Genomic DNA, 27,015 nt, shown 5'->3' on the forward strand with positions numbered 1-27,015 from the left:
ACACAAATCATCTAGGATGCGACTGGACTGCTTCGTCGCTCTTCATTTGTAATACTACACCACTGGTCATGAATCTTGCTGGCTGATGATCAAGGGCTGTGAATTGAGTGGCGATGGGGTCGCGGCGCGGGAAGGCTGAGCGGAGCGACCTCGTGGCGTCTCTGGACTGGGTGGCCTGAGCACCGACGACAGTGGCTTGCCCCCTCTTCTCCCCGCTCCTCTTCGTCACATCCTTTCTAGCCTTTGCCTTCATCCTCCCCAGTAGGCAAGCAAGCCAACTACTGGCTGTCTCTCAACCTATATCGCCTCGCTCTGCGAGCCGTTTCGCACCCATCCCTCGCTCATCGCCCATCGTCGCCCAAGATGGACGAACAAGACAAAGCCCTGACCGAGTCGCTGAACACGGTCAAGGTTCAGATGGCCCAAATGAAACGAATGCTTGACAGCGACTCGCTCATGGAGGCACTCAAGTCTGCCTCAACCATGCTATCCGAGCTACGGACCTCGTCTTTGAGTCCAAAAAACTACTATCGCCTGTACATGGCAGTCTTCGATTCTTTGAGGCACCTGAGCGCGTATCTCTTCGATGCGCATACGGGCGGGCGTCACCACCTCGCAGATCTGTACGAGTTGGTACAGTATTGCGGGAACATTGTGCCCAGGGTGAGAAGAGACGAAGCGGGAGAGGAGATCAGGGCTGCTCGTATCTGACGTTCGCTCTCGCTGCCGCACAGCTCTACCTCATGATCACGGTTGGCTCAGTCTACATGTCCATCCCTGACGCACCCATCAAGGAGATCATGTGCGTGCTGACTGCCACGCCCACTAATTTGCATCGTACATGCTGACAATCGCCTCGCCTCTGTCACAACCACCTCGCAGGAAGGACATCATGGAAATGTCTCGTGGCGTGCAACACCCGACTCGTGGCCTCTTCCTTCGTCATTACCTTTCGGGAGCCACGCGCGACTACCTCCCCATCGGCAGCTCAACAGGCCCTTCCGGCAACTTACAAGACAGCATCGGCTTTGTCCTCACCAACTTCATCGAGATGAACAAGCTTTGGGTCCGACTCCAGCACCAGGGCCACTCGCGCGAAAGAGAGAAGCGAGAGGCAGAGCGTAGGGAGCTGCGCATCCTCGTGGGCACCAATCTCGTCAGGCTGAGCCAGTTAGAAGGAGTCGGGCTGGAGATGTACAAGCGAGTCATCCTGCCAAGTATCCTCGAGCAGGTCGTAAACTGCAAAGACGTAATAGCCCAAGAGTACCTGATGGAGGTGGTCATCCAGGTCTTCCCTGACGATTTCCACCTGCGCACTTTGGGTCTCTTCCTGAGCGCATGTGCTCAACTACATCCCAAGGTCAATATCAAGGGCATCGTCATTGCCCTCATTGATCGGCTGGCGAGCTATGCGGCGAGGGAAGCAGAGAATGATAGCCCCGAGGAGGTTAGGCGACAGGAGGAGGAAGCGGGTAGGAGGTTGAAGGAGAAGATGGGTAGAATGAGGGGGCAGAAGGGCGCGGGTGCTGCTAGCGCTGAGGAGCAAGAGAAGAGGGCATCGCTCAATGGCGGTGAGCATGCAGACTTCAAGCCGACGGAACGCAGTGCCCCCGGCATGCCAAACGTAGCGACGCATAGCTCTGCAGAACCGGAACGCGGGTTTGCGGGCATGCCAGAGGGGATGGAGGATGATGCGTGGGGTGCAAGTGGCAGCGCAGCCAAGCCCGCAGATGACGGGAGAGAGATGAAGAGCGGTGCTGCCGACGTCGCAGGATCTGGTGAGGAGGCAACGAGGGAAATGAGGAGCGGCGGCTTTCCCTCAGCAGCGCCGCAGGGTACGGCAGAGGATAATCCGGCCGGCGCACCGCCAGCCACGACTGCGCCTGAAGAAGAGGACGCCAGCAAGGACTCGAAAGAGGCCGCTACCACCAGCACCGATTCTGCCGCCGCAAAGCCAACCTCTCCGCCTGCGATTCGTAAATTCCGCGGCATTCCAGAGGACGTCCGCCTCTTCGAAGTCTTCTGGGAGCAGATCGTGCGCCTCATCCGCGCTCGTCCCGATCTCTCACTGCAAGATGTCACCGCCCTCCTCGTCTCCCTGGCGAACCTGTCGCTCAGCTGTTACCCGGATAGATTGGAGTACGTCGACCAGGTGCTGGGCTTTGCCAGCTCGATCGTACAGGAGCAGGAGGCGAGCATCGCTGCTGCGCAGGGTGGCAGCAACAACGCAGGCTCAATGGCGAGTGAAAGGGGCCCCATACCAAGTCAAGCCGCTTTACAAGCTGCGGCGTACGACCTGCACTCACCTGCCACATCGAATAATATTGCCTCGCTCCTCCTCGCACCCATCAATTCCTACACATCGGCACTCACCCTACTCGCACTCCCCTCTTACGGCCTGCTCCTGGCAACGCAAAGCTACACGACGAGGAAGACGGTCGCGCAGGCCGTTGTTGGCAGCGTGCTCAAGAATGAGACGATCCTCTCCACGCCGGAGGATGTGGACGGAGTGCTGGACCTGTGCAGCACGCTCGTCAAGGATCAGCGCGACTCCCTTGGGGCCGGGAGCAGTATGGGACATCTCTATGGCGGTCAAGGAGGTGCAGGCGGGGTTTCGTACTACGATGGGCGTGGTGGCCCGAGAGGACAAGGCCGGATGGGGCCTGGCGGGATGGCTGGTCCCTCTCGCCACGATCTGGAGGAGATTGCAGAGGAGCAGGGTTGGTTGGCTAGGATGATTCATCTCTTCCAGGCTCAGCCGACTCGGCCTGACACGAGAGAGACTGATGCGAAGAAAGCAACTAGCTCGTCGAGCGAGGACGAAGCGCTCACGCTGCAGCTGCAACTCCTGCAAGTGGCCAAACGCCACTTCATCACCGGAGGGCCGATGCGTATACGTCACACTCTCCCACCGCTGGTGATCTCCGCCCTCAAGCTCGCCCGACGTTACAAGGTCCAACAAGCGTTGCGCGGCGAGTCGGCCACGAAGGAGGTGAACGACTCGTGGTCATCACAGGTGCACACTCTCTTCACCTATATCCACCAAACGATCTGCCACCTCTACACCTCTCTCGACTCATCCTCCGAAATCTCGTTGCGCCTCTTCCTCCTCGCGGCCCAGTCCGCGGATGAGGCGGGCTTCGAAGAGCTGAGCTACGACTTTTACGTGCAGGCATTTACAATCTACGAGGAAAGCATCGTGGAGAGCAGGGCGCAGCTGGGAGCAGTGGGAATGATCGTGCGCGGTCTGTACGGGGCTAGGGTATTTGGATCGGAGAACTTCGAGCGCTTGACCACCAAGGCCACGCTCTGTGGGGCAAGGCTGCTGAAGAAGCCGCATCAGGCTGCGGCGGTGCTTATGGCTAGCCACTTGTGGTGGCAGCAGGGCGAGCCAAGCACGTCCAGTGCCAGTACTTCCGGCGAGCCGCCAAAAGAGTCATCCATCGCGGCCGTAACAGCCCAATCGGAGGACCTGGTCAGCTCAGCACTTTCCTCACCACCTTCGCGCGCCTACCCCGTCCGTGAGGGTAAGCGAGTAATGGAGTGTCTGAGCAAGACGGTCCGCATAGCCAACTCGTCCATCGACGAGCGTCAGAGTGTCGAGATCCTCATTTCGGCACTGGATGCGTACATCTACTATTTTGATCAGGGAGTCGTTGAGCTCACCCCCAAGCACCTCAATGGGGTGGTAGACGCTGTGGCTAGCAAGTTGGAGACGCTGGTGGCCAACACGCCGGGATTGAAGGGTGGAAAGGGAGATGGAGAGCAAGGCCAGAGGGAGGTCCTCGCGCCCAGCAGCTATGCCACTTCTTCGCTCCTCTTCGAGACTAGCCCCGCAATGCTTAGCGGTATGGGCCATCATCATCATCATCATCATCAGCAACAGCAGCAGGGCCTCTCCCCTGCTTCGTTGGTGGAGTCGGCCCTCAGGCATTTCAGGACGCAATTGGCCGCGATGCGACAACGGAGGGAAATTGCTGCTAGGAGGGCCGAGTTGAGGGCCGAGAGGGGGGAACAGGAGGGTAGCAAGAAGGAAGCGGGAAAAGTTGAGCCTGACTGGGGAGCCGTACAGATAGCTGATGCGGCGCGCAAAGTGGGAGCCGTGTAGTCTCGCACATCAGCTCCACTATCTCGCTTCGACCAGGAATATGACCAAAGACGAATGTGACGTATTGCATTATCAAGCCCCTTGCTACTGCTACTGCTACTGCTACTGCTGCTGCTGCTTGGCCTTCTGCTCTCGCTCCTTCCTCTTCATGCCCCGCTCCATCTCAAGGAAAGCACGCATAGTCGGATCCTCCACATTCGCAATGATTGCGTCTTCCCTCTGCCTGTCTTCTTCCTCCTTCCGCTGAGCCTCACGCTGCTTATCCTCCTCACTCGGTCCTGCTCCTGCTCCTCCTCCCCCCCGTTTTGCAGCGAGACGCTTTTGTGCCTCTTCCCTTGAGGAGCCGAGCAGTTCGTCGTTCCATTCCACCTCTGTAGGCGGGAGGGAGAGCAACGTCTCGCGTAGCCCGTCCAAGTTGTCCTGCCAGTCAGTCAAGGCATCCCGGTAGAGATCGTACACGCAGACTGCACAGCCTGACATGCAGCAATCTTCGGGTCCTGGTGGGTCCGGTTTCGTTGGTACGAGATGGCCAGCTATCCGTACTTGGGCTGGCGGTGAGGGCTTGAGCTTGGGCTTGGGCTCGGGCTCGGCCTTGTTCTCGGAAGGATCATCCGCAGCCGTTCGCGGATCTTCAGCTGGACTGGAACGCCCCGCTGGAGGGATGGGTACGTTCTCCCTTACGTTGCTAGAGTCAGAGGGAGAGGGGGCGGCTGTTGGGTCGAGGAAGCTTGTGCCCGCTGGCTTAGCGGCGAGGGTGTCCATACGCTCAACGTCGTCGTCACTGTCTGGGGCGAGGGAAGCGGTGCTAGACGGGAGGAGAGAGCGAGGATAGCGATCTGAGAGGTTGACGCCGTAGCCTAGGAAGGAGCAAGATAGGCAACGTGAGCATGAATCCTCGCATTGAGGATGACATGCTGAGAGGCATGCACGCACTTGGACTGATCACTCACGCTCCCACTTTCGAGGACCCCGCGGTCTGTCCGCTACGGCGATGTAGCTTGAGGGGCCGCTTTTGTCGCTGCCCGACTTGCCCCTACTGAGTCTTGCCGATGTATGCAATCCCCTGCTGCCGCTCGGCGACGACGTCGATCCACTCGCTCCTCCTGAGACTGCGTCCTTCACGACCTGCCATGTCCACCCACCCGCGCCATCCTCCCTTGCCCTCAGCACACCGCCATCCTCAAATCTATACCCTTCCACCACGTCCCTCAACACCTGTGCGCAATCGACCTTGGCCCTCAACTTGCTACAAAGCAGGAATGTACCGCTCAACTTGCGATTCAAGCTGTAAGTCTCCTTTGGCGGTGGAGTTTTCCTCTCCCGCAGCATGAGCGGAATCTCCGCTTTGATGGCATCCGTAAGAGTTGAGTGAGTGGTGAAATCGTAGCGGGCATCGACGGCCGTGGAGGTTTTCGAACGGAATGGGGAACCGAGCAAGATCATGCTCCGAACGTGGGCAGCGACCATCGCGTCACTCTCCAAGCACTCTCCGCTCTCCTTGTCCCTCAGGAGGTACCCCACCTCCAGACTCCAGTGTCTACACTCCTCCTCTTCGCCTCCCACAGCCGCCAACAGCAATCGCAGCCACTTGTCCATAAAGTCTCGCCCATACTCCCTCGTTGCTCCAAAGTCGATCAGCTGAAGGGACCGGGTGCGCGGCTCGTAGAGGAAATTCGAGAAGTTGGGATCCGTCTGCATCAATCGGTGGGTGAAGAGCTCGGAGAGGCAGAGGTGCAGGAGTTGAGAGGCGAGCGCATCGCGACGTGGTTGGGAGAGGTGGGAGACCATCGAAAGCGGACGTCCTTTCATCATTTGAGTGGTGAGGACGCGCGACGTGCAGAGAGAGGGGATGATGCGGGGGACTTCGAAACGTGTGCCCGCTTTCGAAGATGATGAGGTGGACTTTGTGTCCTGGCCGGGAGTGTTGAAGATCTGGCCAAATCTCCTCCCCATCTCTGCCTCCCTCTCGTAGTCGCACTCGTCATTGAGCTCCATCCTCATTTGCTGGATGGTCTTGTCCAGGAACAAGCCACGAGGCAGCAATGCTGAGGCTGCCAGGAGCCAGCGAAGGTAGCCCAAGTCGCTCTCAATCGACTCTTTGATACCCGGAAACTGCACTTTCACGGCCACTTCCATCCCTGGTACCTCAGGATGTGTCTCAGAGAGCATCGCATAGTGTACCTGCCCAATACTCGCCGCGGCAAAGGGCTTGACGTCGAATCGCGAGAAGTGATTTCTCCACTCCGCGCCCAGCTCGGCCCGCATAACGCCTTCGAGCTGGTACTCGGGCATGTAGTTTGCGCTACTCTGTACCTGGCGTAGCACTTCTTCTATCTCCTTGGGAAGGAGGTCCGCGTCCTGTATCGAGAGGAATTGACCTAGCTTGAGCGCCGCTCCTCGCATGCGGGAGAGCTTATCTACGAGGCGACGGACGTTCGAAGGGGACATGCCCATTGATGCTGCCGCGGGCGGAGGCGTGGCCCCGGGGCTGGCTTCGCCCGTGGGAGGAGGTGTTGGCTTGGCGGAGGGGGAGAGGAAAGAGCCTGCCGCTCCCCACGCTAGACCAGCGCCCAGGGATCCGTAGTGCATTAGGCGTGCTATGCGAGAGGAGGGAACGCGAGAGGCACGCATGGGCGTGGATGAGGTGGCGTTGGTGGCGTCGTAGGCGGCAAGGAGATCGTCCTCATCCTCTTCAGGTTGCTGGGCGCGAGGAGTTGGTGGCGGTGGTGGCGGTGATGGCGGTGATGGCGGTGATGATGTTGAGGCTGTGGCGCTGGGTAGACCTTCGACAGATGACGAAGAAGCAGGCTCTGATTTTCTTGCCTCCTGCGAGAGAACATCAGCCGCAAAAGGAGTAGCAACGGTTTCCTTTGACGCACCCGGTGGTGGCGGGGGCGACTCAGTCGACTCTGGTATCGGCGGCTCCTTCCTTATCTCCTTCGCAACCTCCTCTGGCGGCTCCCCGAAGTAGGCTGCAAGGCTGTCATCGAGGCTGCGGGTGTTTGGAGAATTAGATGAGCTCGACTCGGCTTGGACAGTAGCTGCTGCACGACGCAAGTCCCCCTTCGATGGGTGAGCCTGCGCGTTGACGTGCTTCATCTCAGTGAAGGTCCCATCAGGGGCTTGCGGCGGCAAAGACGTCTTGTCCGCGACATCGCCCTGCATCTGTTGTTCCTGCTGCTGTTGCTGAAATGACGGCATTGGCGCTGTTGCTCGAGGCCTTGGCCTCAGCGCTCTTCCCTGCTGAGTAGGCCACGGTCTGGACGTCGACGATGAAGACGAAGCAGAAGCAGTAGAAGAGGCAGCACCAGCGGCCTGAGCGTATGCAGCCCTATGCGCTATCTGCGCAAGGACGGATAGGATAGTGGCCGCATCCTGTATCAGTGATGATGGTGGTCGTCCTGGCGTAGGAGGCATATATGCTGCTGACGTAGGATGCAAAGGGAAGAAATGGCTTGGATTGAATTGCAAAGCTGCACTTTCCTCTCGACTTTGCGCCTGGCCTGAGCGTCGTCCTTCTCCGCCTCTGGTTGCCGCTCGCGTGGCTTCGTGTCGAGCTTGCGCGGCCTGACTTGGTCTGGTCGACAGTCCGCGAGTCGGCGCCTCTCCACCTCGCACCTTCCTAACCATCAATCACCACCAACACAATGGCATCGTCCTCTTCATCAGGCGGGCCCTCGGCTTACCTCCAACAGGCGGGCGGCTCAGCTGCGTCGTCACTACGACCCATCTACGAAACGCTTGCCGACCAATACGACCGCAAGCTCTATTACCAGCTCCTCGAGACGACGCAATCCTTCTTCCATCACCCCGACTCCACCAGCGGCACGCAGCGATACGACCTTTATCAATCCTTTGTAGTCCACTGGAAGAGCAAGGTCTCTGATCTCTCCGTCGCCGAATTGGCCATCGCTGCGGCTAAGCAGCTGCAGCCCGATTCGCAGAAGGCGCACGATTTCCTCGTTGGGGAGAGGGATCAGGTGGAGAAGGATACGCCTGCTCACCTTTTGCTCAGCATCGAGGCGACCTGCTACAAGCTGCTCCTCGGTCAGCTCGAGCAGGTCAAGAAGGATGTCGATGCAGGGCAGAAGATTCTCAACTCGTACGACGCGGTAGAGACCGTCGTCTCGGCAGCGTATTACAGGGTGGCAGCAGAGTACTATAAGGCAAAGGCAATGTACCAGCAGTACTACACGACATCGCTCCTCTACCTCGCCTGCCTCCCGCACAATGGCACGGAGGACGATCTGACAAACGAGGAGAAGGTGGAGCGAGCGCATGATCTGGCCATTGCAGCTATTCTAGGGCAGGGCATTTGGAACTTCGGAGAGCTCGTAAGTAGTTGCGTCCGCATGGACGCCAGTGTATGTCCCCACTGACACCGAGTGCCTCTCCCCGTCCTGATTGCAGCTCCTACACCCGCTTCTCCCTATCCTCTCACCCACCCCGCACTCCTACCTCCTCCCGCTCCTCTCCTCCTTCTCCTCCGGCTCACTCCCCCTCTTCGACTCGCTCCTCCCTTCCATCCAATCGCACCCGCTCCTCACAACAAGCATGCCTTTCCTCCGCCAAAAGATCTGCCTCATGGCACTCGTCGAGAGCGTCTCGAAACGAGAATCGGCGCAGAGGGCTGCCTTACCCTTTGAGGTCGTGGCGAGGGAGACGGGCCTACCGGAGGATGAGGTAGAGCATCTGGTCATGAAGGCATTGAGTTTGGGACTGATCAAAGGCAGTCTGGACCAGGCGAGGGCGAGGGTATGCGTGGAGTGGGTCCAGCCTAGGGTTTTGGAGATGGAGCAATTGAAGGCGTTGCGGGGTAAGTTGGGAGCGTGGCTCGAGAGGGTCAAGGATACGAGCCGATTTGTGCAGGGACAGCAGGAAGGCGTCGGGGCTGGTGTTGGTGCCAATGGCGCGGCGAGGGGGCAGGAGGCAATCGTCGTGTGAGCGGCGCGAAGAGAGCGCGAGAAAACAACAAGATGTCATGACGATTAGAAGATGTTTGCATTGCGTGTGTCTAGGGTATGCCGGGGTGGTCTACTCTACGGCGTGCCACACAAAGGCAGCCTGCCAGCGTTGCAATGGCGCTGAGCTCTGGCCACTCGCTCGTCCCGTGGTCCACAATCCTAAAGTCGGCACGATCGAAGTCGTAGCTGTCCCCTGACCCTCACCCAGCATCGATGCCAAAAGGCCTTGCGCCATGCTCTGCACCTCCTCAACCGGCGTCGCTGAGGCATCGACGAAAAGCCTAACACTGAGCGTGGCAGGATTGCGCAATCGCTCGTGCAGCTCGTTGATGAGAGCGGAATGCTGTTCGCCCGTGCTCGCCCGGCCTTTGTCCTGTTCGAAGCGCAAAGCCACAATGCCGAAGTGGCTCGCTCCATCCCGCGAGTTGATGCTACGTGACTGCACCGTAATGGTGTTGCTTCCCGAGCCTGCGCCGAGAAGAAGCTCAGAAGGCACTCCTTCTACCTCGTCGACCGTAATGGTCGGGCGTCGCGCTTCTCCGTCTCCACCGTCATCATCGTCGTCGCCTACGACAGCGCTCCGTCGCCCATCGTGCGCAGTCAACTGCCACTCAACAGCAGCGGCGCGAGGCAGGTCTCCAGGGCGAAGCTTGGCGTAAAGGAGGGGAAGATCGTGCGGCTGGGCTGAGATCGTCGATGCGCCTGATCGTACGACTTGTACTCCCTCTGTACCAAGGAGCCAAGCGGAGCAGGCGTCCTCCTCTTGGTCATCATCAAAATCTTCGTGGACTGCTTGCGCTCCCCATGCTTCCCTCGCGGCGTCGAGCACCCCATCCTGATCATCCCCACTGATCCAAACAACACCACCCTCCACCCATCCCTTTCCCTCGCTCCTACATCTTTCCTCACCCAGAGCAGCAAGGATCCTCCTTGCATGCTGCAAGCTCAAAGCGACCTGCTGCACCACCCCAACTTCGGTGTCGGGTAGGGTGAGATCAACAGGCCTCAGCCCAATCTGCCCCGCGACGCTGATCCGGCTGGCAACGGAGACGGCCTGCGAGTAAGGACCGATGTTTGCCGCAGACCAGTAGGAGAGGGATTGGACGTGCAGGCATTGGCGCGATGCTGTTGAGCTGGAGTTGGCTTGCGGGTGGTACGCGACGCCGTCTAGACTGATGACTGGGCCCTCGTGCGAAGAGGAGGGCGCAGAGGAGAGGGAAGGCAAGGCCACAGTCGCTCGGCTTGGCGGTTCGAGAGCGGAGAAGGTGGTCTTGTAGAGCTTGTTCACCTCGAGGAAGTGGGATTGTGATAAGAGGCCGAGGTTGATGTGTTGCACAGTGCCCGCGAGAGGTACGTTTTCCGAGGCCAGGAGGGAGGTAAGGGCGGAGAAGGCTTGCGAAGCGGGTGAGGGAGGGACGCTGAAGGAGAGCCAAGGCCCACGGCGTTTGATGCGGGATTGCAATGATGAGACGCCAGAGGAGGACGGAGGTATTGAAGGCCACTGGTTTGAGCCGTCGAGACCTGAGCTCTCTCTCGCAGCCTTCATCCCACGTTGCGCCGCTCTGAGCGTCCTCTGGCCCATTCCATCTAGGATTGGCGGTACGGCCACACCCTCAAGCCCCTTCTCTTCTCCCTCTCCCTTGTCCTCCAACACAGCCCTCTTGACCCTCAGATAAGCCACCTCCCCACTCTCATCATGCACAACGCTCTCTGTCTCCACCAGCCTGATCCTTCTTTTGAAGAGCGGACAATCCAGCGTAAGCGTCTCGTACTCCCCTCCTTCACCACACACGTGGGCGCCATACATCTTCTCCAGGCGACTTAGCGTGGTTCGCATCTGCGCCAGGCTTTTCCCCAAGTGCTCCTCACCCGTCAAGCCAGCGCCCGCCACTTTGATGAGCACGGCGTGCAAGCCTGCGGCAATCATCTCGTCGAGGAGGGCCGCTTGATCTGTTCGCTGCCAGAGATAGGCGAGCGGCTGGAGTTGTAGCGCTGGGTGCATACAGACGCTTTCGACGCGAAAGCGTTGGTAGTTGGAGAGAATGGCGCCGACGGAAACACCTCGGACGTCCGGATGGTGTCGTTTCACCGTCTGGAGGAGGAGGAAGAGGTCGGACGTTTCGTCGACTGCCGCTGTCGAAGACGAGGCGACTGCGCTATCGTCCTGGTGGAAATCCTCGGTCGTGAAGTCGTTGCCGGTCCGGAGCGGGTGGCCGGCGATGACGCGGCGGTAGAGCGGAAGATCCATGGCTTCTGCTACCAAGTGGACTGCATCGTGTCCTACTGTCTGATACATGTAGGAATCCAGCTCATCTGGCGGCGTGCGACAGGGAGAGGAAGTCAGCTGTGCCCCGGACGAGAGAAGAAGATGGTAAGCGACTGGCTCGCACCTTTGCCCTCTGGAGGAGCCAGAGTAGCCAGAGCTACTATCTCATGACCCTGCTTTGCTGCGTGACATAGATTGTAGCAGCTGTCCTTGCCTCCTGAGAGGAGGCCGACGACTTTCATGGCGGCCAAGCGCTGAAGAGGCCAGATGTCCTTGAAAAGAGTGGAAAACCCAAAAAGCGCAAAGGCGGACTGGACTGAGCCGAAGTCTGGCAGTCCGGCGTGGAGAAGGACAAGAGGCGAGGCGAGGCGGGGCGAGGCGGGGATGAAGCCTTGGCTTTGCTCTTCATCCTCCCATTCTCACATCGTACTTGCCATGACGACGCCTTCATCCTCATCAGCAGCAGCTCAGCTGAAGCCTCCTGAGCAGTCTAAAAAGGCAAACTTGACTAGGGAAGACATCCTGGCCGACTTGGCCCTCCTTGGCAACAGCGGCGATGCCTCTTCATCACAGGATCGACACGCCCTTCTCGCTCTCGGCCGTTCACTGTCTAGCAAGGAAGGCGATGATACAACACATGACGGCCAGTCGGAGCAGGACAAGCTGCTGCAAGCCTTCTTGAATGCTGCTCCCCAGAATGAGCAGTCCTCGTCGTCTCGCACCATCGAGTCCCTCCACGCGCGCGTCGCCAAGCTGCAAGCTCAGATGGACGCGGAGCAGAGGGATCTGGACATGGCAAAAAGCATGCTTGATGGGCAGTAGAGGCGAGCCCAATGCGCGAAATGCTATTCAAAGCTTGTCCACCACATCTACATATCGGTAATCGCAGGATATATGCTATGCTACAGCAAGACCACGTCCGACCGTCTACTCCCTCCTCCGGGCCCTTTCCCTTGCTCGCAGCCCAACCCAAACGGCTCTACCTACCCCATCGACATCGCTCAGCAAGGCAACGTGTCTATGACCAGTCTGCGTGATCCACGCATCCTTTCCCTCTTCCTCATCGTCCCGCACAAGCAACTCGGACCAGCGACCGGGAACGGAGCGCGACGATTGGAGGGTGATGACACCATCGCCCAACCCAAAGACCATGCGCTCGTAGTTGGACGACGTCACGCTGCGTTGCCACGCTGCGCGCGACGAGGAAGGGTTGACAGGCCCGCCAGTAGTGTCTGCCGCCGTACCAGCTGCAAGTGCATCTGCGGCCGCCTCCCCATCCGCTACCTCGTCGTCATCCACAATGGCGCCACGCGTTGTTGGCGATCGGCCAGAGGTGATCATCGTGAGGGGTGGGTACTCGCCGCGGGCCAGGCGCTCGGAGGAGAAGCCTGAGATGATTTCTTGGTCGAATTGCCGGACTTCGGCCAGCGTACGGCGGAGGTACGACCAGACGCGGCTGCTATGCTCGTCGTCCGAGGACGCAGGGTCGGCGTCGCCCTCGCCATTGGGTGAGGCTACTGTTGAGGGTGGCGGCTGCTTCGCGGCGGCCGACTTGTTTTCCGACTCAGCGCCGTTCTGCCCCTCCTTCCACTTTCTAGTCCCCTTGATCACTGGACTAAAGCCCGCCCACTCCCACGTCTTCTCATCCAAGAAATCGACATCATACGTCTTTCCCTCCTTTCCATTCTCACCTCTTCCAACCTCGAAACAACGTCCATCCCTAGGCAACAAGTAAAAGCTCGACCGAAAGCTGAACGTCGACCTGGGCGAGCAGATCGTGTCGTTCCACAATGTCGTATCGCCCCATGCGAGCGGGCCAAGGATGTTTGGCGTGCCCAGGAAGGGGGAGGAGGCGAAGCTGAGCGTGTGGAATGCGCGTGGGTCACTGATCTGGGAGAGGGAGTGGAGGGCGACAAGGCCGCCCATGCTGTGCGCAATGACGATGGCGCCGCGTCGATCTTGCGGGCGATCTGGCGGGGCGGAGGAGTTGTAAAGGTCCAGGAGCAAGGCTTGCAACTTGGCAGAGGAGCGACCGAGGGATAGGCGCCAATCGTAGCCCCACGAGTGGACCGTTGCGCCTTTGCGCTCGAACTTGGAGTGTAGGCGAGCACCCATGTCCACAAGTCTACCGATGCGGCCCAACGTTTCGCCCGCAATGACCTTGTCCTCAGCGCGAGCCTCGTCCTCCGGGTCTAAGCCGAGCTCAAGGGTAGGGCGACGTAGGGTGGCACCGACCTTGAGCGGGATCCACAGCATTTGATGCGGTGGGGTCGCTGATCGGAGTACGGAGCCGCGATACCCGCCCAGAATCACGACGTTGCGGCCGCGAAGAGAAGGGTGGCGATAGAAGTCGCGAGCGCGTGGGTGACGGGGACCTACGTGGGGAATGAGGTCCAGGTCCGCAAGCGGAGGGCGTGATTGGGATGAGGTGGCAGGCGCTGGGCTGAAGCTGGGGAGAACATTGGAGATGAGGGATAGACCGAGCGAGTCTAGTCCGAAAAGGCTTGACGAGGAGCGTCGCCCATTTGGCTCGTCTCTTGTAGTCCTCCTCGGCTCGTCATCGCTCGAATCCGCAACAGCAGACTCTACACCTGCCTCGTTGGGCTTGGTATCGAGCCAGGGCACCTTGATGTTCAGCAGCCCGGCCGCCCTTCCCTTTACTGAATGCCAGCCACTTGAGCTTCCCATGTGTGAGTCGTAGAATGCCTGCTTGGGCGTAGGCACGCGATATGAGTAGGGCACGTCGTCCAGGCGCTGTGGTCCGTAGAGCGTGGTGTGAAGGGTCGAGGTCGACAAGTTGGAGAGCGTGCGCGATATGTCTGGGGCGACGGCGAGGGCTGGCATGGGTGTTGGGGCTTGAGAGGAGGAGGAGCAGGGGGGTTGCATCAATAATGGTCGCTCTGCGTTTGGAGCTGAGCGCGATCGCTGCCTAGCTAAAGGCGCCTCGTTTTGGTCCATGCCTGCTAGTGCGGGTGGGCGCGGAGGATTGAGGCTAGGAGTGAGGGGGCCAACGAGGTCTGGGCTGCGAGCGTGGGCCAGAGCTTGTTGATCGTCTTGCTCCTCTTGCTGGTCATGATCCTCGTCCTCGTGCTCTGCGCTGCTACCCCTTCTCGGCTTGTCGCCGCGAAAGATGTTACCAATCGAGGGTAACGAGAAGCGCTTCGAGTTGCGCTTCGACGAGCCGGCTGACTGCTCATCGTCGCTGGATGCCAGCGGGTGCAGGACTTTATCGATGAGTGATCGCTGCGGCTGAGATGAAGAGGAGGCCATCGTCGCCTGATGACGAGGGTACAAAGGCAAGGAAGGGCAAGTTTGCTGCGCAGCTCCACTGATTGAACTGCAATGCCTCGCTAGGGTCCACGCCAAGGCAATTTCGGAGCTCTGGCCCCGACGCTGCTGCCGGCGGCCCAGAAGGCGGAACGGGGGCAGGGAGAGGCAGAGATGACGAGCCGCGGCTGTGTGATGAGGCGAGCGGGCGAGAGCAAGAGTCAGGGCCAGCTGCTGCAAGAGCGAGAGAGTTCGACTCAGCACGCAGCGAGCGAGCGAGCGAGCGAGCAATAGAGCGTTGAGCGCCGACGAGGTTAAGCCACCATCTCACGCTTCAATCCATCGCTACTTCTCGCCAACCCCATCACTACTACACCCCCACCGCACCGCCACGTTGGCTTCCCCTACATTCCAACATGTCCAATCAAAACCACGCCTCGTCAAATCCCAATCCTAGTCCCTCGGCCGCCGCCGAGGGACCCGCCGCCCCCGGCAGCTATAGGCCATCTCCTTCTCCCAGCGCCATGACGTCCTCGCAGCAAGTCTCGCTGCGAGGACAGTCTACTTTCCGATCCACCGTGGTCAAGTGGTGGGCCTGACGTGACTTCCGCTGAAATGCCTGAGCGAACCAATGGGAGCTCAGGTCGGTACGAGCCTGTGAGAGGGGACGTGCCGCCACTACAAACGCAATCAGCACATGGTCAAGATGATCCGCAGCGCCGCTTTATGAACGCATCTTTAGGGGGGCAAAAAGCCGCCATGCCTCCTTCTCCGCCTTCTACGGTTGATGAAGACGAAGGAAGCACAGCGGGCGATTTGACGGAGCAGGCCGGACGTATGCAGGTGCGCAGCCAAGTAGAGGAGGACGAGGAGCTGGATGAAATTGAGGAGGAGGAAGGACAGAGCGATGACGATGACGACTTCGATGACGATGGCGCAGCGTCCCAAGCCTCATCTTACGCACCGGCCTCTGTCTCCTCGTCCACGGTCCACCAACTCACGGCCGCCGCCACAGCGATTGCGAGCACGCGCGGCGCCTCGCCGCCATCTGCTGCGCAAGGAAAGAATGCAGGATCGGTCCAGCATCCCCACCCTTCGACGTACCGCTCGCCTGGATCGTCGTTCTCCAGCAACGCCTCTTCACTGCAGCGTCTCACCAATCCGCGCGCAACCAGCATCGCAGCCGCAATGTCGCGCCTACCGGACACGCCCCTCCCAAGCGCGACGACATCTCCGGCTTGCATTGCCTCGCTCAGCCATCACCCGACGCAGAGTGCGCAAGCCTTCTTCAGCACGAAGCTATTCACCGACTTCCCTACATCAAAGGGCAGCGAGGGATTGGTCGGCGTGGCAGACGATGCCGGCGTTGACCTCGCCTGTCCCGGATGGGAAGGGGCTGTACTTGACCAAACCCGGCTTGGCGGTGGTCGTACGCTGTACACTCTTCTCCCTCCCAGCGCTCGCGCCGAGCGTTTGCGCGAGGACGTGCTCGCTCTCCTAGATTTGGCGTCGGAGAAGCTCGGCTGCGGTGTCGTGGTCATTGCGGTGGACAAGCAGGGAGTGACGGACGACGCGGAGCGCAAGGCTGTGCTCCACGGGCTGTGCTACGTTGGTGGGAGCGTGGTGAGTGCGCATGGCGGCAAGGACCCGATATCCAGGTGTACGGTGAGGAGGGGGACCGCGCTCGTGGCGGTAGAACTCTAAGCGGGGGCGCTGTAGCCCTCGACAGCATCGCACTCTTTCTCAACACCAACTCCCGTGTCACCCTGCTACTGCTTCTCTTTGTCCCGCTTCACGATTCAAGTTGCGAATCAAATAACCACATCTCAATTGACAAAAACGAGTCCGTAGCAGAAAGCAAGCCGAGCCCTCACGCCAGCTCGGTGGTATAGAGTTCCACTGGCCCCCGCCTCACGAGATTTGATGACCACAACGCGTGCAGATCTTCTTCTTGTCGACGAGGAGGGCCAGAAGACCGCACGGGCAGCAGAGGACCGCCACCAAGATACCGACGATGCCGTATTTACTGACGGGCGAGCACGACGGGTTAGCAACCGGCAAGGCTGGATAACGTGGTGGGGGCACAACTTGCACTCACGTATCGTAGGCGTGGTTCCCCGAGGCACACTGTGACATCATCATCTGCTGGTATCGGGCTCCGTCGGTCATATCGACGGCGGCAGAGTTGAAAGGCTGACCCGGCTGTCCTGGCTGACCAGGCTGACCATGTAGCTGCATCTGGGGCTGCATCTGGGGCTGCATCTGGAACCCACGCTGATCCATCTGAGGCTGAGCCTGAGGCTGCTGTTGCTGCTGCTGCTGGCCGTAGGGCGACATCTGACCCTGCTGCTGAGGGTAGCCACCCTGCTGAGGGTAGTCACGCTGCTGAGGGTACTGCTGCATTTGCTGAGCAGAATCGGGATAGGCATTATACGCGGCGGCGGGCTGCTGGATGGGCGAGGGTTGCTGAACTTGAGCCATCTCCGAGTAGGTTGGGGCCATCGAGACTGAGCGTTCGAGCTGGGATTGATTCGGGGGAGGGGAGGCGGCCATGGTGACGACGGGGGCAGTCTTTTCGTTGACGGACATGCGGGAGGGCGGGGAGACAGAGCGTGTTGGGGGCACAAGATGTCGCACGAGGTCTCGCTCTCACCCTCTTATAGCACAGCCAATCGTCTGACCGTTCACTTGTACCTGCTAGCTCGAAAGTCCAAAGCTAGCAAGAGCAGGCAAAGCAAGCAAGCAAGCAACCTCTCGTCTGCTGGTCCTCTGCTCGCCCGCACGACATCAATCAAGTCTCACTTCCATAGCCGCCCGCCCCGCTCAACCTCCGGAGACGCCCTCGTCAAGCGCCTTCGGGCGTTCAGGCCACTTGAGTCGCACACAGCCGAAGCGAGGCAACGAGGCGCGGGAACACAGCCAGCCTTCTCCCGCTCTTTCCTTCTTGCGCTAGCTTTCGACGCTACGAGGCCTAATCGAAGTCTCCCGCTTTGCGTGAGAACGACGATGGAAGGGTGGACAGAGGACAACAAGAGGGTGAATCTGCAGAAAGAGAGGCGAAGATGCCGCGATAAGAGTCCACGTTGTCGGACTGATGGCGCTAGTCGCCGCGCCTAGGCGCGTGCGATTGAGTACGAGAAGGGGTGAAGAGTCGGGCTTTCAAGAGCGCGGTGGGCGTGGTCGGCACGATGAAGCAGACGAAGGAGAAGAACAAGGAGATGTAATCGATCAGTCTGCACTGACGCTAGCTGTGTATGAACAGGGCTGGGCGAGAGATGCACAGAGCGAGACCGGAGCAGAAAGAAGAGAGATGGAATCGTATAAGCCAAATGAGAAGCAAGGGGGGAGGCGGAGGAGCAGACGAAGTGGAAAGCTAGACATCCTCCTCCTCTGCATTCGCCACGATCACATGATCAGTGCCTCTGGCCATCCTCTTAACGCTATCGGCTTCCGCAGCGCCGCCGCCTGCCGCCGAGCGTGCCTCAACCGTGGCGTCACCGGCATCTAGCGTGTTGAGATGCTCACGGTCATGACGTACAAGCACAGCGCATCCAGAGCAGGAGCATCTTGGATTCCCCGCACAGCAGGACGGGCCGTACTGACGGCAGCAGTTGCAGACTAGACTACGTGAGAGAAGGACCTGGTCCAAGGTCGCATCACTCAGGTCAACGCCAGACATGTCCCGGCTGCCGAGCTCTACCGCTCCCTGGCCAGGAGCCTGAGCGTTGCTGCCCCGTACGAATGTGTCCTTCTTACCGAGAGAAGATTGTTGCTTGCTAAATCCGGATACCGCAGCGGTGCGAGGGACGTTGTCTCGAGGCTGAGGAGGAGAAGGAAGTCGCAACTCGCCACGAGCGCTGACGGGAGGATTATCGCAAGTACCGCACGAGCAGAATGGATTGTGCCCACAGCAGACTGATGTCGATGCTGACTTGCAACATCCACAGAAGCCAGTTTGGCGTACGAGGAGGAGAGGATCTTCTGACGCGTCACGGGTGCTTTGGGAATTGGGCTCTTCGCTTCCTACAGGAAGCCGCGTGACGACGTCTTCTGTCAGCGCGGCAACAGCCGCGCTTCCGCATTCTGAACAAGTGCACCACCTGGTCAACAGGAGGAACCGGCGTACCTTTGGCGTCAGTCAACAAGTACACTATTGACGACGAGGGACGCCCGATTTTCTCACCATGGCTTGCCCGAACAACAGTCTGTACTGGATTTCGTCTTGCAACACGTACAAAAGGTCGAATTGTCCTTCCATCTAGAGTTGAGAATGGTCTTCTTGAAGTGCTGACTCGTCTCGTCGTCGAGTAATGTCCCTTTGACTGCGGCGCGTCCCGGAGTGCTCTTCCCGCTGACAGCGGCAGGAGTGGAGCGCGCACTGAGCTCCGTTTCATCCGGATGATCGCTGTTTCCGGCGGACCTAGAGCTAGCCTGAGTCATGCCAGATAACTGTCGACCTTGGTCTTCGGCACACGAGAGGGAGTCGCTACGAGCCTGAGTGGGGGCAGAGCAGGGAATGCGGAGCATCACGATGGTGAGCCGGGGTGCGAGGAGAAGTCACGGCCGCTGCAGAGGGCTTCCCACCTGAAGAGGGTGTTCAGCACGCCCGGACTCGTCATGATGGCCCCGAGAGGAGGCGATGGCGATGGACGAAGTGCGAGGATGTTCTTCGATGCGAGGAGCGACGCCGGCTTCATCAACCCGATCGAGACTGTCGGAGCCCCGCCAAGGCAGGGCAGCCACGGACAAGGCGATGACGAGGCCAATGGTGAGCGTCCAAGAAGCCTCGAGGCGAATGGAGGAAAGGCGCATGACAGAAGCGTTGTGGGGTGCGCGATTGCTCGTGTGGTGATGGTCGCTGGAGGAGGGTTGCTTGGTAGGGTAAGCAGGAGAGGTTGCATCTCGAGCGACGAGGCTGGATTGGCTAGCTCGCTGTAGGTCAATGGGCAAAGGGAGGGCAAGAGGTCTCCGGATCGAAATGTTAGAGACTCACGGCAAATGCTGGGCAAAGGGTAAAGCGCACAGGCCATCACATTGCTTTTACTGTCTGAAATGACCACTATCATTTAGCAAGCGGCACCATATCTCGTGGCGACGCTGCAGGACTGCTCATACCGTGGCAATAAAGAGAGACTCTAAAGTATTGAGCTAAAGGTGGGGGAGGCAGACTGCCTCGAGAATGGGGTCGGCAGGAGGAGGGAGCGCTCTCCGAGCGTCGATGCTGGCTTGTGTAGCAGCCGACGCGGTGGTCCTGACTGCTTGGTCCTCCTTGGCAGCAGGGCGAAGATGCGCTGTAGGCTTTGAGCGGCAGTAGCGAGACCGATTTCGAGCATGAAGCCCTTGAGAGCTTCGAAGTCCTGCTCCGCCAAGGAAATGATGAGGTCGCTCGATAAGTCTCGTGGCGCGACGCGGAACCTGACTTTGTAGAGCGCCGATTTCACTCCTCGTGGCATCAACGCCTGAAGAGCTCTCTCCTCCCTGCGACTGAGTCGCGCACCCAACACCAAGCAGCGTGCTAATCCAGGTGCCCAGTTGTAGAGGAGCTCGCCGGCTGTGATCAGCTTCTTCCTCGTGACGTGCAATACCTGGACCGCAGCCTCTTGGAATTCTCGCGCGCTTGCTAGCTTGTGAGAAGTGAGCTCGAGGCTTTGGGCGTTGTCGCCCCGAGCGAGAGCGGAATGATGAGCGAATTGGGTTCTCAGCATCGTGATTCTGGCTGCTTGAACGCCGTTGAGGGAGACACGTATGTACGAGCATCGATGCTGGCTTGGAAAGCAGCCGACGCGGCGATCCTGTCTGCTTGCTCTTGCTCTGGCACCACGGCGAAGATGCGCTGCAGGCTTTGAGCTGTAGAGACGGAAAGAGGCAGCCGCTTGATCTGCAGCTTGATAGGGTACGACCCGTTTCCGTCTGCACGTCCAACCTCCAGGACAAGGCAGCGGTACTTCGGCATGTCTGCCTCCATACACGACACGACGAAGTCCTCTTCTGGCGAGGGCGTAGAGAGTCGGCGCAGGCGGCAGACAACTTCGCCCACGTCGGCGCCGGGGAACAGCTCTTGGATTCGGCGTCGGTCGTCTTTGCTGATGCCGGATCCCAGAACTGACGATGTACCCGATAAGGTGAAGTCCCACCTGTACTGCATCTCATTAGCCCAGAACAGCTCCGCCCTCGTGCTCCTCATCGCCGCCACTGCCCGCTGATGGAAGCGCTTTGCCTTGGTCAGCTGCGCGATGGCAAAGAAGGCGGTAGTGACCCAAGTGGCGACGGTGACGGCGTATTCGGCCTTGATGACGTCGGCCTCTGCAGCGCGAGCGAGCTGGAGTACGGTCTTGTACCTCTCGTCGACGATGCCAAAGGGAGACACAGCACCATCAGGACCGTCGAGGCAGAGCGTCGCATTGGCGCCAAGGACAGCAGGCATTTGGAGCAAGCCGTAGTCCGCCCGCACTGTGACCATCTCTTCTTGCAGCTGGAACGCCCCCAAGCCCCGGCAGAGGACAGGTCCGTAGACGGCCAGGCGCACCGCCCTGTGCTCGTGCGACATTTTGCCGTCGACGTCGCTGGCTTAGCTCAGCACCAAGGTCATCTTGCGCTTGCACAGGAGATACACCACCTGTGCTCGTGCTGGCGAGGAGGCCGCTGAGCTACAGTGTCGCTATCGACGTGGCCGACATGCTGTGATTGGGTGCTGAGCATGGCCTTGCGTTGACGATGCTTCCGCCGGTGAAGGCGGGCGTGTGCGACTGCTTACAGTACCCCGTTCCCAATGAGAGGGTGGCTGCGGCGAGGGTGCGACATGGTGAGGATACGACGCCGAATGATCAGACGAAGTGCTTCGTGTTGGGTGGTTGTGGAGGTGGGAGAGGGTGAGGGTGCCGTGTATGCTGGTGGTGTGTAAGTGAAGAAGCGGTGCTTGAGGTGAGGAAGTGTGCCGAGGAGTTGCGAGGAATAGGGTTGACCAGGAGGATGATTTGGTATATCTGAGAAGATGGAAGATGACGAGCACGAAGAGTAGTGAGGATGGATGTGGGCGAGTGCTCAGCAGGAGTGGGAGGGTCGGACTGAAGGCCACCCAACGCCAGGCCACGTGGCCTGGCTTGGCTGCTCTCCCTTCTCGCCCACCCTCCCTCCTCGCCTACGCTAGCTTAGCCTTGTCTTTGTGCACCGACTACGGCACGGCCCGCAAGAAACGGAGATGGAGACGATGGCGATGATGGTCAGGAGAACAAAGCGGTCGACAAAGCTCAATTGGCTGTGTTGTTGCTGGCATACCTCCGCTCGATCCGCTCGTCGAGTCCTGGGTCGTCACGGCGCCATCGCGGCCCGCGCAGGGAGTAACGGCGACGCGGCTCATGATGAGGTCCGGGGCGGCTCGACGGTGGTCTCTACGAATCATCCCTGGGTCGTGTGGAGCACCGCCGACACGATCGAGCGAGGGTGTGCGACCCAGCAGCTGGATCATCGGTCAGCAACGTGTTTCCATCGAACCCACCTCATCATCTCTTCAGCTCTCTTCTCTCTTCCTTTGCCTACCTTTGCACCGTCGCGATGCTCCTTCTCCCTTCATTCTTGCCGCTGACGGTAGTCCTCGTTGCCCTCGGGCGTGCCTGCCTGGCTGATAGCCTCAACGCTAGCCTCGGGCATGAGCCTCGCGACCTTCTTGCTCCTCGGAAGCTGCCGGATGCCGATGGCAACAAGTATCGCTTCAAGTTCGGCGGTCCTACCCTGAAGGGTGATACGCTCTTTGGTGTGGGCATAGGTAGCTGGTGAGTCCAGGGGATTCGGAGATCGCTACCAGAAATTTCACTGACATCCGCTCCCGCCGTGCCCAGGCTGGTCCTCGAATCCTTCATCACGCCCAGCATATTTGATCAAAGCGGCAAAGATGGGAAAGCGGTGTGAGGACCCTCGCCGCTGCTCTGTCACTCATATCGTGTCTGGTGACTTATCTCCTTGTACCCGCGCAGGTATGACGAATGGACCTTTGTCGACGCCGTCGGCGCTCAAAAGGCCACCCAGATCCTGCGAGACCACCACGACAAATGGATCACCGAGGACGACTTTCGACTCATGAAGGAGTACGGCCTCAATGCTGCGCGCATTCCCATCGGGTACTGGGCATTTGATGTTCAGCCCGGTGAGAGCTATCTCAAGCTCGATCAGTGGGCTATGCTGCTACGTGCTTGCGAGTGGGCGCAGAAGCATGGCATCAAGGTCATCGTGGACCTGCATGGCGCGCCGGGCAGTCAGAATGGTAAGCAAGCCAGGATGAACAGGTTCCTGCACCATGTCTCTGACGTGATACCTCCTCGCGCCAGGCTACGATCACTCCGGCCATCGAGGCGCCCTCAATTGGTGAGTGCGGCAATGAGCTGCCCCATCCCCTACCCCCCTCTTGCTAATCCTGCCCCCTCATGCCCGCACACAGGGACAAGCAGCAAAGCAACATCGACCGCACCCTCGCCATCATCCGCACCATGGCCACCGAGTTCTCCCAAGCAAAATGGGCAGACACGATCATCGCCCTCGAGTTGCTCAACGAGCCCAAAGGCGTCGACATGGCCAAGCTCAAGAAGTTCTACCAAGACGCCTACCACGAGATTCGCTCGAGGGGCAACTTGGCGGTGGTACTGAGCGATTCGTTCATGGGAGTCGGCAACTGGAACGACACTCTACCCTACCCGCAATACGAAGGAGTGCTCATCGACCCACACATATACTTTCTCTTTACGGCTGCGGACCTCAAGCTCGACCCCAAAGTACGCGCCTATCGCATGTGCAGCCATGTCGCTCAGTTCAAACAGATCAACAGCGAGCACCACTGGATCATGACGGGCGAGTGGTCCCCGGCTTCGACCGACTGCGCGATCAACATCAACGGCCGTCAAGCCGGCTCGCGCTACGACGGCAGCTACAAGGGCGGAGGCAACAATAATGGCGCCGTGCAGAACGCCAACATCGGATCGTGCGCGCCTTGGAGGGGCTCGGCGAGCAAATGGAGCCAAGCGCAAAAAGACGATCTGGCTCGATGGTGGGAGACGGGTATGGATGCCTATTACTCTGGGGCAGGCGGATTCTTTTGGGCTTGGAAGACGGAGGATGGGACGGCAGAAGACTTTAGCTACGTAGCCGGGGTCAAGAATGGGTGGATCCCGAAAAATCCTCGTGCCAGGCCGCATGGCTTTCATTGCCCAGGCGTCAAGGAGGAAGGGGCCATCAATCTGAGCAACGGTAGTAGCGATGGTGGGACGACGGGGAAGTCGCAGGCTTCGATGGCTAAGCGTGGGGTTGGTGGTATCGCGGCCAGGTCTTCGTACGTGCCCTGCAGCATTTTCGGCTCGACGTTGATCGTCGGCGGATTGATTCTGCTTTTCATGTGAGCGTACAGCGTACGCTGGACATCATTTTGCTTTCTCTTTTCGCTACTTTTGCTTTTCATGCTGCGCCTAGCGATGTATTCACGTCGTCGATCTCCTTCCTCGCCCGCTGATTGATCTCGCCGCCGCGATCGGCTCGAATGACTGTTGCCCTCCTTGTCTCCAATCACCCACTTTCTCCCGCCTGCGTTGAGGCCGCAACGCATGTTCGGCATTCGAAGCTTGGCAAGAAGCCTGCCCCGGAGCAAGCAATGGCTTGACCAAGGGAGATCCTTGACCTCATCTGACCATCTTCATTTCTTTTCTTCCTCTGCGCTGGTCTGGGCATCGTACAGCGACATTTGTACCGTATCCCAACGATTGATGCCTATTCTCGAGGCCCAGGAGCGCCGGTCCTGACCTGGTCACGAGCTCAAATCGCCCACTTCTCACTCTTCTGGACCTCGTCTTTCTGCGCCGAGAATGGCCTTCTTTCTTCCCCCACCTCCGCCCCACGCCGGCGCCTACGCTCCGCCGTCTACAGCACAACGACGGCGTAGCAGCTCTGAGCCGCCCATAAGCACAACATCGAAGCTGTGGCGAGTAGCGAGCTCAGATACCACACAGAATGATGCGCCCATAGCGTCTGCGATTCAACGAGGTAGCGGCTCGCAAGTGTCGCTGGATAAGCTGCTGCGATCGCCTCCCTCAAATGATGCTGCAGTCGTGGGAAGCGCTGCGGTCGCCATTGCTAAGAGGTCCACCGTACGGGCTGGGCGTGGTACCGGCGCCAGGACGACATACTCAACACCTGCCGAGCGACAGCCCACATCGCCCAGGTGCCATGTTCATCAGCCGCAGCAAGTCTCCTTCTTGGCACACGTCAGAATCGCCTCCAGCCCGCCGAGGAGTGAGCTCGTCAGCGCCAAGAGCCCAGCTACGGAACGAGCAGCCGTGAATGCGGCAGAGTCACCTAGCCAGCTCAAGGGCAATTCACCATCGTCATCCCGACTCAGCACGCCCATCACCAAGCGCTCCAGGTGGCAACTACGCCCCTCGATCGCACCCAGCTCGAGCGATGCCGCAACCTCTTCGCACATCGGCGAAAGTCCAGTCAGCCCAGCTTCGCCAAACGCATACATGAGCCTCCTTGCCAGAGCTCGCTTACCGCCAAGACCGGGTTCCTCATCCTCGCTCTCGTCTGTCGTCAGAAGGAAGAAGCACCGCTCGACATCGCCGGCTCCAAAGCGCAGCATCAATCACTGTGAGCCCATGCCGGGGCAGGTGGGCTTTCCTGAGGGGTACATAGTGGCGAGGTTACATCCTGACGGGTCTTCGACGTCTAGACCACAGTCAGCGCGCTCAAGAGGTGCTATACCCAGCTTCGACGGCCTCTTTCGTCCAGCCAAGCCGCAGGACCTTGCGAAGCCCAAGAGCAGTTTCTATCCGGGCACGCTGATTCTCGTCCGAGGCGAAGAGGAGGGCCGGCGTATGGCTGCCAGGCAAGAGAAAGAGGACTTCGCCCACGAGCTTCAGCGCAGCGACACTTTCTCGAAGGCGCGAAGCAAGAGAAGCGCGGCGCTCACTGCTAAGCTCAAGGAGAGTATCGAGAACTTCTTTTATGTGGATATCGAGCCAGCGGAGCGCAGTGGGAGGGAGGCTCAACAGGTTAGAGAACAGAAGCAGCGAAGGCGAGCGAATAGCACAACCGGATCAAGTTCACATGCGCAGCATCATGCGTCACCAGCTTTTGAAGGATTGCCCGCTCATGCAGAGCAAGGCGAACGAGCTGAGCACAATGAATCAGCAGTGCGAATGGAAGCCCATTCGACACCTCCGACTTCACCAACGATACCGTCGCGCAAGGTCTCTGCTCGACCTGCTACAGCTCCATCATGGCAGACAGCTCCATTGAGCTCTGCAGACGCCACCAGCCAAATTCGCACTGGCGAGCCGACCTCTGCGACTCAGCTGCGGCAAGCCTTTTCCGAGCGTCACGAGCCAGTCGCGGTCAGAGAGTCCGCAACAGGCGATACAACAGAGCCTATAATCCTGGAAAACCAGCCCATCATTCTCTGGTCAGGCTACACTTCGCATTCCACCTCTTCCGCATCTTCCGGCTCCTCTCGCCGCTCAACCTCCTCCTCCTCCTCATCACCGTCATCCCCCGCCGCTACCTCAGGGCGCGACACGCTCAAGGACTCCAGGGAACTGATAAGCGCCAAAATGCAAGAGGAAGAGGCAAAGTCGCCTCGAGTCGTCTCTCGATCTCAGCACCTCAAAGAAGTCGCATCGAGGGACGGACTTGCAGGCCTGGTGCGACTGGCAGTTAAGAACGTCGCGAGGGGTGCGAGGAGGGGAATGAGACCGAGGACGCCTGCCCCTTCACTTGGACCAGATACGGTACAAAGTGGTGCACTTTCCGTAGCGAATCAAATTCATGAGCAAGGTAGGCACGATGACCTGCTCAACGGTGGTATTGCACGTGATCAAGAGGACAGGCGAGAGACACCGCCGCCCTTGCCACCAAAGCCGAAGCTCAGGCTCGACACTCAGCTGCAGGGCCAGCGGCAAGGCGATGAAGAGATTGAGGGGAGATCAGCAATTGACGAAGGGCGCGGGAGCCGGCGCGATCACAAACGCTCAAAGCAGAACAACAACCAAAGGCTCACTCCCCGACCCAAGCGCGAGGTACGCATCGTCGTTCAGCCGGAGAGGCTGGGTCGACCGAGCACTGCGCTCGCTCATCTGTCGAGTCATGGTGGCGAGGCTCAAGCAGGCAAAGCAGGCGCGCAATTGCAATCGCAATCGAAGGAAGTCCTCATTCAGGAGGAAGCGCGTCATCGAGCGGATAGATGCACAGCAGCTAGCGACGAGCTGACAGCCGCAGTCGAGCTCGCACTCTCGTCTACGGGCCACGATGAAGCAGAGGGTAATCCCGTAAGCAGAGGCACGAAGAGCTCGCCCACCGTCCTCGCGCTGAACGGCAAGCTACCCGTCAAACCGAGACGCACACCATGGGATTGGCCCGGTGACGCGGGATGCTGAGGC

At 59.4% G+C, this 27,015-nt stretch overlaps 13 protein-coding genes across 13 annotated transcripts; 7 read left to right on the forward strand and 6 right to left on the reverse strand.

The window, feature by feature from the left end:
- The first annotated feature begins 220 nt into the window (after nucleotides 1-220).
- Nucleotides 221-4,410, forward strand: BDZ90DRAFT_280850 (vacuolar protein sorting-associated protein 35). Its single transcript, XM_025509316.1, has 3 exons — nucleotides 221-663; nucleotides 735-802; nucleotides 883-4,410. Exons 1-3 carry the CDS (start codon nucleotides 364-366, stop codon nucleotides 4,106-4,108), a joined length of 3,594 nt encoding a protein of 1,197 aa, XP_025360946.1. The 5' UTR covers nucleotides 221-363; the 3' UTR covers nucleotides 4,109-4,410.
- Nucleotides 4,411-5,050: 640 nt separating this feature from the next.
- BDZ90DRAFT_222171 (ABC1-domain-containing protein) lies at nucleotides 5,051-6,739 on the reverse strand (the record flags this gene model as incomplete). Its single annotated transcript, XM_025504516.1, has 1 exon — nucleotides 5,051-6,739. The coding sequence occupies one exon, from the start codon at nucleotides 6,737-6,739 to the stop codon at nucleotides 5,051-5,053; it is 1,689 nt and encodes a 562-aa protein (XP_025360947.1).
- A 983-nt stretch (nucleotides 6,740-7,722) lies between these two features.
- Nucleotides 7,723-8,575, forward strand: BDZ90DRAFT_52512 (hypothetical protein). The gene has a single exon (XM_025509647.1). It carries the CDS (start codon nucleotides 7,756-7,758, stop codon nucleotides 8,485-8,487), a length of 732 nt encoding a protein of 243 aa, XP_025360948.1. The 5' UTR covers nucleotides 7,723-7,755; the 3' UTR covers nucleotides 8,488-8,575.
- On the forward strand, nucleotides 8,373-9,084 carry BDZ90DRAFT_233469 (hypothetical protein). Its single transcript, XM_025506643.1, has one exon. The coding sequence runs from the start codon at nucleotides 8,663-8,665 to the stop codon at nucleotides 9,050-9,052; it is 390 nt and encodes a 129-aa protein (XP_025360949.1). The 5' UTR covers nucleotides 8,373-8,662; the 3' UTR covers nucleotides 9,053-9,084.
- Nucleotides 9,085-10,657: 1,573 nt separating this feature from the next.
- On the reverse strand, nucleotides 10,658-11,580 carry BDZ90DRAFT_213706 (hypothetical protein; the record flags this gene model as incomplete). Its single annotated transcript, XM_025504175.1, has 2 exons — nucleotides 10,658-11,385; nucleotides 11,463-11,580. Coding segments are annotated over 2 exons (846 nt in total), but the record flags the coding sequence as incomplete, so codon positions are not given.
- Nucleotides 11,581-12,146: 566 nt separating this feature from the next.
- BDZ90DRAFT_233470 (hypothetical protein) lies at nucleotides 12,147-14,696 on the reverse strand. Its single transcript, XM_025506644.1, has one exon. The coding sequence runs from the start codon at nucleotides 14,606-14,608 to the stop codon at nucleotides 12,266-12,268; it is 2,343 nt and encodes a 780-aa protein (XP_025360951.1). The 5' UTR covers nucleotides 14,609-14,696; the 3' UTR covers nucleotides 12,147-12,265.
- A 250-nt stretch (nucleotides 14,697-14,946) lies between these two features.
- BDZ90DRAFT_233471 (hypothetical protein) lies at nucleotides 14,947-16,592 on the forward strand. Its single transcript, XM_025506645.1, has one exon. It carries the CDS (start codon nucleotides 15,221-15,223, stop codon nucleotides 16,307-16,309), a length of 1,089 nt encoding a protein of 362 aa, XP_025360952.1. The 5' UTR covers nucleotides 14,947-15,220; the 3' UTR covers nucleotides 16,310-16,592.
- Nucleotides 16,517-17,194, reverse strand: BDZ90DRAFT_261653 (hypothetical protein; the record flags this gene model as incomplete). Its single annotated transcript, XM_025508395.1, has 2 exons — nucleotides 16,517-16,631; nucleotides 16,704-17,194. The coding sequence occupies 2 exons, from the start codon at nucleotides 17,192-17,194 to the stop codon at nucleotides 16,517-16,519; spliced, it is 606 nt and encodes a 201-aa protein (XP_025360953.1).
- BDZ90DRAFT_52632 (hypothetical protein) lies at nucleotides 17,135-17,850 on the forward strand. Its single transcript, XM_025509648.1, has one exon. It carries the CDS (start codon nucleotides 17,234-17,236, stop codon nucleotides 17,720-17,722), a length of 489 nt encoding a protein of 162 aa, XP_025360954.1. The 5' UTR covers nucleotides 17,135-17,233; the 3' UTR covers nucleotides 17,723-17,850.
- On the reverse strand, nucleotides 17,587-19,624 carry BDZ90DRAFT_52652 (hypothetical protein). Its single transcript, XM_025509649.1, has 4 exons — nucleotides 19,599-19,624; nucleotides 19,190-19,520; nucleotides 18,789-19,099; nucleotides 17,587-18,705 (listed from the first exon to the last, which is right to left on the reverse strand). Exons 2-4 carry the CDS (start codon nucleotides 19,415-19,417, stop codon nucleotides 17,979-17,981), a joined length of 1,266 nt encoding a protein of 421 aa, XP_025360955.1. The 5' UTR covers nucleotides 19,418-19,520; nucleotides 19,599-19,624; the 3' UTR covers nucleotides 17,587-17,978.
- On the reverse strand, nucleotides 19,404-21,037 carry BDZ90DRAFT_52668 (hypothetical protein). Its single transcript, XM_025509650.1, has 2 exons — nucleotides 19,599-21,037; nucleotides 19,404-19,520 (listed from the first exon to the last, which is right to left on the reverse strand). The coding sequence occupies exon 1, from the start codon at nucleotides 20,753-20,755 to the stop codon at nucleotides 19,754-19,756; it is 1,002 nt and encodes a 333-aa protein (XP_025360956.1). The 5' UTR covers nucleotides 20,756-21,037; the 3' UTR covers nucleotides 19,404-19,520; nucleotides 19,599-19,753.
- Nucleotides 21,038-21,730: 693 nt separating this feature from the next.
- On the forward strand, nucleotides 21,731-24,077 carry BDZ90DRAFT_242198 (glycoside hydrolase). The gene is made up of 5 exons (XM_025507409.1): nucleotides 21,731-22,374; nucleotides 22,441-22,506; nucleotides 22,576-22,862; nucleotides 22,927-22,963; nucleotides 23,037-24,077. The coding sequence occupies exons 1-5, from the start codon at nucleotides 22,157-22,159 to the stop codon at nucleotides 23,986-23,988; spliced, it is 1,560 nt and encodes a 519-aa protein (XP_025360957.1). The 5' UTR covers nucleotides 21,731-22,156; the 3' UTR covers nucleotides 23,989-24,077.
- Nucleotides 24,078-24,447: 370 nt separating this feature from the next.
- Nucleotides 24,448-27,012, forward strand: BDZ90DRAFT_261656 (hypothetical protein; the record flags this gene model as incomplete). Its single annotated transcript, XM_025508396.1, has 1 exon — nucleotides 24,448-27,012. One exon carries the CDS (start codon nucleotides 24,448-24,450, stop codon nucleotides 27,010-27,012), a length of 2,565 nt encoding a protein of 854 aa, XP_025360958.1.
- Nucleotides 27,013-27,015: the final 3 nt, after the last annotated feature.

Source organism: Jaminaea rosea (assembly GCF_003144245.1).
Source record: "Jaminaea rosea strain MCA 5214 unplaced genomic scaffold BDZ90scaffold_11, whole genome shotgun sequence".
Lineage (NCBI taxonomy): Eukaryota > Fungi > Basidiomycota > Exobasidiomycetes > Microstromatales > Jaminaea > Jaminaea rosea.